Source organism: Halichoerus grypus, chromosome 3, assembly GCF_964656455.1.
Source record: "Halichoerus grypus chromosome 3, mHalGry1.hap1.1, whole genome shotgun sequence".
Lineage (NCBI taxonomy): Eukaryota > Metazoa > Chordata > Mammalia > Carnivora > Phocidae > Halichoerus > Halichoerus grypus.
The window spans coordinates 135673930-135684929 of NC_135714.1; the positions used below are offsets into that span (position 1 = coordinate 135673930).

Below are 11000 nucleotides of genomic sequence, written 5' to 3' on the forward strand. Positions count from 1 at the left end.
AGTGGGTGAATTAGGAAGGTTCTAATGGGTTCTCAAGAGAATCTGGGTGATTACTTGGAGGGATAGCAAAAGGCATACAGGTGGCTGGAGCAGATGGTTAGTAAGGTCCCTAGCAATTTTGATATTCTGTGCTTTCTGCATGTTTGATTCAGATTTTCTTAATTACACTTACCCTTTTTTATCATTCAGGGTCTACAAAACTACCTATTGATGATATTTGCATTTTTCATCATCTTGAGTGGAGCATTATGCACTGCTTTCTCTAAACTCTAACAATACATGACTGGCAGATGGCAGCAGTGGGTAAGAGAACCCTGCTGCAGGGCTCCGAGTGATCATGCTGAGAAGAGAGTTCATTTTCTTACAGCAAATGGATCTCAACCTGTCTTGGACTGGGTAAATCATTTTTTTTTCCACAAATGTGAGAATAAAGGAAAACTAAGTTTCGGTCAAGTATAAAAATGGAAAATTCTTCTAATGAACTATTTATGATGGTAGGATTTTACGGGGTGACGAAAATGTCCACCTTACAGTATTACAGCTGATAGTGCTCCTTTTACCACAATATTGCTCGGTGTTGCGTAAGCAGCAAAACAGTGTGGAGTTCATCTACACAAAGAATTTTTTGTATATGAAAGTTTCCAACATATTACCCTCGTTAATGAAGAGAGGCAGAAAAATGTTGGGGAGAGAAATGGGGAGAAGACCTTACCTTATAATGGAATTAGATTCCAAAGCTATCTAGATCCTTGGCCAGAAAAAGTAAACGTCAGAGTCGGTAACTGAATATGAAAAAGGCCATTTCATTTTTTGCCCAAACTTATTTTTACTTCAAACTAATATTGCTCAACTCCACGTCACCCCCTCATCTTAGCTCAAAATGCTTTTGATTATCTCCAGATAAAATCCATCTTCAGAGAACAAAAATTTCCAACCATTGAGAATATGTGTATAATACATATACAGACATACACAGTTACACATAAATACACACATATATGTCTGTATGATTCCAAACGGGGGAGATTCTAGAGTTGCTATAGTGAGGGTCTAGCTTATTAGAGTAAGAATTTGCAGGGACCAAACACTTCTTTGTATGTAAAAATTTTTTTTTTTTCTGAAATATACTTTTCTAAAATCCCTTTTTAAACTGGAAGTTTTCTTCCACTTTTAACTGGTGGTTTCCATTAGGGAAAAAAAAAATAATGGACCTGTTATTTTTATATATATATTCAAAAGAGACAGAATACCACTAACCCGAATGGGTTTCATCTTCATTGTATGACTTTGAAGAAGTTCCTGAGCCTCCTGTATCAGATTCCTCATCTATAAAATGGACATAATGATAATGATAATGTTATTGTAAGGTTCAGGTTAATTAAAATCCGTAACATGTTCATGAGTATCTGGCACTTGGCAAACGTTGTATAATTCTTAGCTATACTTGTTATCTACTGTTTGAGAAAGAAAATGTGTCTATAGATTGGAGAATATTTTGTAAGAGCTATGCCCTCACCACCAACCCATCTAAACAACTAATTATTATTCATTCCTCTATTTGAGTGCAATTTAAGTAATGCTACTGGAGTCTCTATTTCATTATTGAATTCTTTGATTGTAACACCTTACCAAAACTCATTTTAATTTTAACCTGAAATATTATTAATTATGTTGATAACTTTAAATAAATTGACATGACACAAAAGCTATTTTGCTAACCTAAATATATTTTCAAATTTCATATTGATAGCGTTTAATTATTCTGTAGTGGAGAAAACCAATTTATATGCAAAATTTTAAATGTGAAGTAAGGCAATTGCAGAAGAAAAATGAAAAAAAAATCTTATTACCACTATACAGTTTCTGCTACTACACAATGCTTTTATTGTTAGTAAGAGGTAAGAGTAGTGTGGGGGGAAAAAAACAAGCTTTTCAAAATGGTTACCATGCAGAAAACTTATTACGTAGAGGTTAGTCTAAACAGGTGATTACCAAATCTCCACTTTCCTTGCTCAATTTAAGAAGTTAACACCTGTCTCTCTAGAAGTTTTTTTTGTTTTTTATTATTATTCATTTGAGACACAGAGATACAGAGAGAGAGACAGCATGAGCAGGGGAGAGGCAGAGGGAGAGGGAGAAGCAGGCTCCCTGCTGAGCCAGGAGCCCGATGTGGGGCTTGATCCCAGGACCCTGGGATCATGACCTGAGCCAAAGGCAAACGCTTAACCATCTGAGCCACCCAGGCGCCCCTCTCTAGAAGTTTTGAGGCTTTGTTTTTCCTTGTCTAGTATGGTCAAATTCTTGTGTTTTAACTTTTTCTTGCTTGGCTTTCTGTCTCTATTTATAGAGAAGGTACTACCTTAAGTAGGGAAGTGGTAGCCCAATGAGACTGGCATCCAGATTATGGGAATTGTTTATTATCAAAATAAAAACTCCTAATTTCTCAAAATTCCTAATGAGTTTTATGGAATTATTAAGTACAGCATTTCCCTGGAGTTACCAAATCTCCATGTATTCCTCTTGTATTCATTTATTTGTTCTTAGAATTGCTAACTACTAGACCTATATGTATCAGTATTGGTGAGCTGAAGAACACATTGAGTTAAAAAGGCAAATTGTAGAACCATGTGCACAGTATGATACCATTTAGGTAAATTTTTAAGAATCAAAGTAATTTATATTTTTCCTATAAATACCTATATATGGAAAAAATTAGAAAAATACATATACAAAGCTCATAATAATATTTGACTCTAGTGAGGATGAATGAGATAAGAACGGCAACACTGGGGTCAATGTAAACTTGAGCATTATCTGTAATACTCTAATTTTTATAGCAATGAATTCATATATTTGTTCTTTAATATGTGTTAAAGAGTCAATAGCAGAAGAGCTCAGGACATGTGCCTAATGTTAAAGTAATTAAGACTAGGGGCACCTGGGTGGCTCAGTCATTAAGTGTCTGCCTTCAGCCCAGGTCATGATCCGGGTCCTGGGCTCGAGCCCTGCATCCGGCTCCCTGCTCAGCGAGAAGCCTGCTTCTCCCTCTCGCACTCCCCCTGCTTGTGTTCCCTCTCTCTCTGTCAAATAAATAAATAAAATCTTAAAATAAATAAATAAGTAATTAAGACTAAGTAAGGAAAATATGGGTGTATTTTATTTTCCTCTTCATTTTTTTAGTACTTTTTAATTTCAGAGCAAGCATGCACACACAAATAAAAGAGATCAAGGCAAAGTTGAGAAATTTTCCAACTTAAAAGTCCCACCGTCTAAAGGTAGAATCTAGAAACTCACTTTTCTAGCCTCCATTGCAGTAGGATGTGTCGTTCCTGATTATGTAGCCTCCTCCAAATAGACAAAAGTAATCTAAAATGACAGAAAACAAATTATGGTGGCCTGAGGCATGAGGGTTAACTACAAAGAGTATAGGGAACTTTATGGGTTGCTGGAAGTGTTCTGTATCTAGGTTGTAGTGGTGATTACATGAGTGTATTTCTTTGCTCATAACACTGTCCACCTAAGTGGGAGAATTTTATTGGATGCAAATTATGCCTCATTAAAGTTGATTAAAAGTCAATTAAAATAGGCTATATTTGTGTGTGTGTGTGTGTGTGTGTTTTAATAAGGCCAAATTTCTTTTTTTTTCACTGTTTAAGGAATTTTTATTAAAGCAAGAATTTTATAATCCAAATTACGTTTCCTTGCTCAGTTATCAATTCTGTTATTTAAAACAGAAGTGACATTCTGAGCTATTCCACAGTAAAGAATTACAAAATTAAAGAAAGGAATGCTTTAAATTTTTGTACTTTACTTGAAAATTCTTTTTCCCAGGGTCTATAAGACATTAATTTGTTTTTATATTTTACTATTTTTTTGTTGTTTTTAAATCAGTAAGTAATCTAGGACTAGCATTCTGTTTGCTAGACCTGGCATTTGCTCGGTACATAAGGTTCAAAGTTTTCTTTCCTTTTTTTATTTATTTTATATTTTGCAATTTTTTTTCCATAATGTTTAAGTTTTTCAATGTTTAGATATTTTTCTTCGGTGAAGCACGAGTTTCTTTTCGTGGTCCCTGATCAATTTTAAACAGTTGGAACACCTGTGGCACTGTTAACTGCTTTCTGGGCAGCCTCTTCAGCTCAAGGGGCTTATAGTACAGCTACAGCTTCATCTACTTTAGAATGGAGAGACTCTGGAGACTCAAGCATATGAAGAAGTTCTGAATTATCAATCTCCAACAACACGCCAGTGATTGTACCAGCAAGAGTAGGGTGCATGGCTTGAATTAGAGGAGAGAGCCGTTCATGGTGAATGAGGCCAAATTTCTGAAACAAGGGTTTTAGGTAGCTCACAGAATATCCAGTAGGACCATGGAATTGACCTTGGAGGCTACATAATCAGGAATGACACATCCTACTGCAAGAAAGGATGCTATATTTTGTGAAAATTTTTTTGCATCTTTTGAGATGATCATGTTTTTCTTTTTACCCTGTCAATATGGCAAATTACATCGATTACTTTTCAAATATTAAACCAATTTTGCATTCCGTTAGTAAACACTACGTGGTCATGATGTGTTTTAGCCTTTCTCTAAATTGTTGGATTTAATTTGCTTTTGTGTTCATGATGGATATTGGTCTGTAATATCAGGGTAGTGGCTTTAAAATGTTTGCTAAGAATTGATACTATTCTTCCTTAAATGTTCGGTAGAATTCAAAAGTAAAGCTATCTAGGCCTCATTTTCTTTAACATATATAGGTTGATTCAAGTCATCTATTTCTTCTTGAGTGAATTTTCTTAGTTTTTGTCTTTCAAGGAATTTACTCATTTCGTATACATTGAGACATTATTAGCATAATATTATTTATAATATTTCTTCATTCGCCTTTTCATAGCTATAGGATCTATAGTGATATCCACTTTCTCATTCCTGATACTGGTAATTTGTTCTCTTTTTATGAACATTCTAGCTAAAAGTTTATCAATTTTATTCATCTATTCAACAAATTAGCTCTAGATTTACTTGAGTTTGCCCTACCCTGTTTTCCTCTTCAATTTCATTGATTTGTGTTCTTTTCTATTATGTATTCTGTTTCTTATAAGTTTTTAGCTTGCTCTTATTCTCCACCCCCTTCCTCTTTTTCTAGATCTCCAATTATACATACATATATTCTGCCTGCCTTGACCTTCCCAAATTCTTATTTCTATCTACTCAATTCAGGGAGCCTGTTGGGCCCTGTGTTCCCCCTTACAGCACTGCAGCCTGCAAACTCTATCCAGGCAGTAAAATTGAAAAATTACAGTTCTCAACTTACTTGTTTCCCCTTCTGACAGGGATCATGGTCATATCCTGCCTATGGTCCAGTGTTTCATACATTTTACCCATTTTGCTATTTCTTTAATGTATAAAGATTAACATGGTTCCTGTTACTCCATCTTTACCAGAAGTAGAAATTCTCTGATTAGCATTTTGTTACATTTTAATTTCAACTTCTCTTTTGACACATTTTCATGAACAGCAACATCAAAGAATAATTAGTCATTGTAGTTGGTTGAATATGGCTCCCCAAGAAATATGTCGAAGTCCTAATTTCCAGTACCTGTGAGTATGACCTTATTTGGAAATAGGGTCTTTGCAGATGTAATTAAATTAAGGATCTCAAAATGTGATCATCTTGGATTTAGGATGGACTCAAAATCCAATGACTAGTATCCTTATAAGACAAAGGAAAGAGATTATTTGATATAGAAACACAGAGAAGAAGGCCACATGAAGATGGAGGCAGAGATTGGAGTGATGTAACTACAACCCAAGGAAGGTCAAGGATTGCGGGAAGCCCCTGAAAGCTAGGAGGCAGGCATGGAAAGGGGTTCTCCTTCAGATCTCCTAGAAGGAACCAACCTTGCCAGACTTTTAGCCACTAACTGTGAGAGAATAAATTTCTGTTGTTTTAAGCCATCAAGTTTGTGATAATTGTCCCATCCCTAGGAAACTAATCCAATGAGCATACAAAATAAGACACACGAATGCAACCCATAACCTCTAATACTGGCAATACTACTACTCAGATAAAGATGTTGGCTAACCTGCAAAGCAAACATAGAGTAAGTAGAAAAATTACATGGTGTGAAGATCTCAAAAAGTGGCTTTTTGTCTTAATAGAGTTGAGTATTTCATCTTTAGATAGTACAGGATGGGGCATACCTCTCTTCCTCTATAAAATGAAATAGAATATGTCAGGTGATTTTTGTTTGTTTGTTTATTTTTAAGGGAAAAAAATGACCTGGAATGTTGTATAAAGCATTTTAGGCACACATCTCCGTATAGAAAAAGCAGTGACAGGAATTAGATAAAAGGAGTAGGATCTTTTTTTTTTTTTTTTTAAGTTTCTTGATACTGACAGGAAGATTATTCTTGCAGACAAAGGACATCAGAGCTAACTTGGTTGTTTTTTCAGCTACTGAAGTCTTCATGTGGGAATGTATCTCATTTTCTGTTGAAGACAAACTGTCTCTCTGGACAAAAATTTAACTCCTATCTTTTCAAGCATCCTGAGGAAGTGAAAAATAAAATTGAACAGAGAATTTTAATATGTGTGTTGTGACTTACTTATCATTTGTTTACACTGATGCTAGAGTAACCTTTATATACTTGACTCACATGATTATGGAGGTTGAGAAATCTCAAGATCTGCAGTTGGCAATCTGGAGCCCTGGGAGAGCTCATGATATAGTTACAGTCCAAGTCAAAAACCTGAGAAGGAGAAGCACTGATGGTGGAAACTGCTGTCTGCATCGAAGGCCTGAGAACCAGGATAGCCAATACACTAAATTCCACTCTGAGTCCAGGTCCTCCAAAGGCAGGAGAAAACTCCCATTCCAGCTCAAAGACATTCAGGCTGACAGTGAATTCCCTCTTATTCAGCCTTTAATGAATTGGATGAGGCCTCTGACATGGGGGAGGGCAATTTGTTTTACTTAGTCTACCAATTCAAATGTTCATCTCTTCCAGAAACACTCTCATACACACACCAGGAATAATGTTTAACCAAACACCTGGGCACCCTGTGGCCCCGTCAAGTTGACACATAAAATTAACCATCACACGTATGGTAAGCCATTTTGTGTAAACCCTTAAGTACACTGCTTGGTATTACTATTCTGTGAAGATTGTTTTATAATGTGTCTGAGACTATAGTAAAACCATGTTTATTATAAACACACAAAAGAACGTGGAATTCTTGGGAAGTTTTCCTCCGGGTTCTACCTGGTCTGACAGTAATTAGAATTTCACTTGCTTATATTGAGCAAAGGCTTTGGAGGCAGGGAAGTAAGGAACCTAAAAAAATATGGTTAGAACTTTTTTAAAAATTAGGCAGTCTGAAGAAGGAAACTCAATATATTCTCTCCATATACATAGTGTATTTCTCAATTGAAACACGACATATAGCTCTTGAAAGACAAAGTAAAGAAAAAAAAAAAAAGACTAAGTTGTCACTTACTTGAATGGACACAGCATTATGAGATTGGTAGTCAATTCATTCATGATAAATTTTAAAAATACATAAAATGTTTTATTATGTATAAAATTCCATAAATTTTGAGTGTAAAAGCATGTTAAGACTATGTTCAAAAACAGTGTTTATATTTGGTTCAAAATATGATATAGTAAGACAAAGAGGTTTTGGGGGATGTTTGAGGATTAGTTTCATTGAGGCAATTTATTAAATTTGCATGTTGATAGAACATGGATAAGAAGCATTGAAGAGACAGTAATAGCCCAACAAATAGAAAAATTGTAATTGAATATGACATTTACTTTATTGAGGCACAATTTATATACAATAAATGCTCACTCTGATAAATTTTTACAAAGTTAAACATTTGACCTGTCATGACACAAATCAAGTTACAAAGCCTTGCTTCTATCACCCAAGAAATTTCCCTCATGACTCTTTGTGGTCAATTCCCCAGGCCTACACCTTCTACACCACCCCACACCCCGCACACATCATTCTAGGCGATCACTGTTCTTCCACCATTATAAATTTTGATTGCCCTTACAATATATATAATGGAACCATAAAATACGTTTCCTTAGTGTCTGGTTCTTTTCCCTCTGCATAATGTTTTTGAGACTCAGATGTTTTGTTGTATGTCAATAGTTTGTCTCTGTTAATGAGTAGTATTCCATCGCCTTTTATGAATATGCCACAATTTGTGTATCCACTCTTCTCTTCATAGACTACGAACACTCCTGCACTAGACTTTCTGTGGATATATGCATGCATTTCTTTTAGACATATACTGAGGAGATGAACTGCTGGGTGGAGGTGAGTGAACATTGAGAAAAGAGGCCCTGGTTGATATTCAGGAACTGACTGGCCCAGTACTCTCAGGCCTTGGGGTTCTGTTGAATGGAAGCAACTTCACAGAACATCACCATCAGACAAGGCCACCCTGTGACCAAGATGGATCAAGAGAAAAACAATCATGTCTGAACATAGACAAAACATAAATACTGTCTGAGCCACAAAATTCTCCTTCTGGATGAGATGCTAATGACAGCTATGGCCTCTCTCTAGTCTTCCCCCCTCCTACATAAGATTTATAAAGACACTCAGTCATAGAATTACCCATTTCCTGAGAGCATCCAATCCGGAACAAAGCCCCACATCCTTAAACCCTCTCCAAACCCACCTAGCAGAGTCTCAATCCTAATTGTAATTACCAATATACACAAAATAGGGAAAGGAGGAAGATGTTAATGACACCACAGGAATCAAATCAGTAAAACAGTAAGTGTGGGAAACTGTACGGGACAAATGATGACTTGATTCCTTCAACAAATGCACGTGTGTGTTTGTGCACGTGCTCATGTATGTACATACGTATTTCTGTACATCTATATAATACACATTTAGCTGCTTATATATACACGTGTGTGGAGGTGTACATTCAGAGAGAGAAAGAGAGAAGGGTCTATAGATTTAAAACAACTTCATAGACATGTGAACCAAAAGCAATATCTGGACCTTATTTCAATCCTTATTTCAATAGTAAAGCAATTAAAATTTGAAAACTGTCCAAATAAGTTATCTTGAAATATGTTTAGGTTTGATAACGGTATTTTGATTACTTTTTAGAAGTGTCCTTTTTTAGAAATTCAAACAGAATTACTTATGGGTGAAATCAAATGAGGTCTGGGATTTGTTACAAAATGCCACAGGGGTGGGGTTAGGTGGGTGGGGCTTTTAATAACAAAGTTGGACTTCATCGATAGTTGCAGAAAGTGGTTGATGGGTGGTGTTATGTTATCATTTGCACATTTGTGTATGTTTGAAATTTTCCCTAATAAAAATTAAAAACATTTTTTAAAGTTAATATCCAGTAGACTAAAAATAGCCTGTCATTTACTTAATTTGCTTTTCCTTTATTACTTGTTTTAACATTTTTCTGTTGAAGTTTTATCCTAGATGAATTGACATTTTGTACTACAATCCTTTGATCTATTAAAATATTAATGTTTTCTTCTGGATTTGCGTGCATTCCATATTTTTTTTTTTTTTTTTTTTTAAATGCGGGGCCCCGGGCGCCTGGGTGGCTCAGTTGGTTGGGCGACTGCCTTCGGCTCAGGTCATGATCCTGGAGTCCCTGGATCGAGTCCCGCATCGGGCTCCCTGCTCGTCAGGGAGTCTGCTTCTCCCTCTGACCCTCCCCCCTCTCATGTGCTCTCTCTCATTCTCTCTCTCTCAAATAAATAAATAAAATCTTTAAAAATAAATAAATAAATAAATGCGGGGCCCCTGGGTGGCTCAGTCTGCCTTCCGTTCAGGTCATGATCCCAGGGTCCTGGGATGGAGCCCCACATCGGGCTCCCTGCTCAGCTGGGAGCCTCCTTCTCCCTCTCCTTCTGCCACTCCCCCTGCTTGTGATCTCTCTCTCTTTCTCTGTGTCAAATAAATAAAATCTTAAAAAATAAAATAAATAAATAAATAAATAATGCTCCTCTCTCTAGTTTCCCATCTGCCCATCTCCTCAAAAGGAGCTTTTTATTTCAGCTTAAGTACACTCCAGGTCATTTCTTTGATACAATACATGTCTTCACCTTCTTCTTTACAGTCTCACTTTCCTTAAACCCTTCTTGTCTCTCCCCAAAGCTACAAGCATCTTAATCTCAAGATACATTTCTGATTTATCTTTGTAGTTTCACCTCACTGATTTAGGTAGCCAACGCAATATTTTTTTTTTTAAAGTACACAATGAATGTTTATTGAATGAATTAAAATAAGCTAAATCCCTAAGGCCTTGTTTGGTGCTAAAATTATCTTCTATCACATATTTAGGTTTTATATTGAAAGAAGTTTATTGGAGAAAAATTAAGATACTAAAATTCAAGACCATTTATAATTTCACTGTGTAACTTCTTTTAATAAGAGCTAGCAACCAATTAATACAGTAGATAAAATTTACAAAATTTAACAGGAAACCATTTTAAATCCTCGATCAGAAAGAACAAAAGTAAAACATAGTTTCTGTCATATCTTCCTTAGTTAAAAACATGTCTTATGATTAGAGTAAAAAGAGGAGCCAAATAAAATTATTTATACATTTTAAGGATTGCTTTTTTGTGAGACTCAAGGAATATATTAGTAAAAAATTTTGTGGCTCTCATAAGAAATTATCCAAGATGATGTTAAAACTAAACAGCCAAGAAAATACATGTAGGCTTTAATTTTCTCTAGATAAAAAAATTAATATTCCAAGTAATCTCAGAATTAAAAATCTTGTATTTCTTAAAGCTGTAATGAAGTATACATATTTATTTTATTTACTTATTTATTTATTTATTTATTTTGCTTAAGGATCAATACTCTAAGATATGTCTAATGTTTATATACAGTAAACAAAAAGCACTAGGTTTGGTTGCGGGGTTAAGATTCTATATCCTGATATTCTTTGACAATCATGTATGTGTCTGTGTCCCTAAAATTTTCATT

At 35.4% G+C, this 11000-nt stretch overlaps 1 protein-coding gene across 1 annotated transcript in view; it reads left to right on the top strand.

The window, feature by feature from the left end:
- TMEM144 (transmembrane protein 144) overlaps positions 1–1705 on the top strand; it is a 37459-nt gene extending 35754 nt beyond the window's left edge. The window contains exon 12 of the mRNA XM_036069737.2: positions 190–1705. Coding sequence (XP_035925630.1) covers positions 190–273 — 84 coding nt within the window. The 3' untranslated portion in view covers positions 274–1705. The remainder of the gene's footprint in view (positions 1–189) is intronic.
- The last annotated feature ends 9295 nt before the right edge of the window (positions 1706–11000 follow it).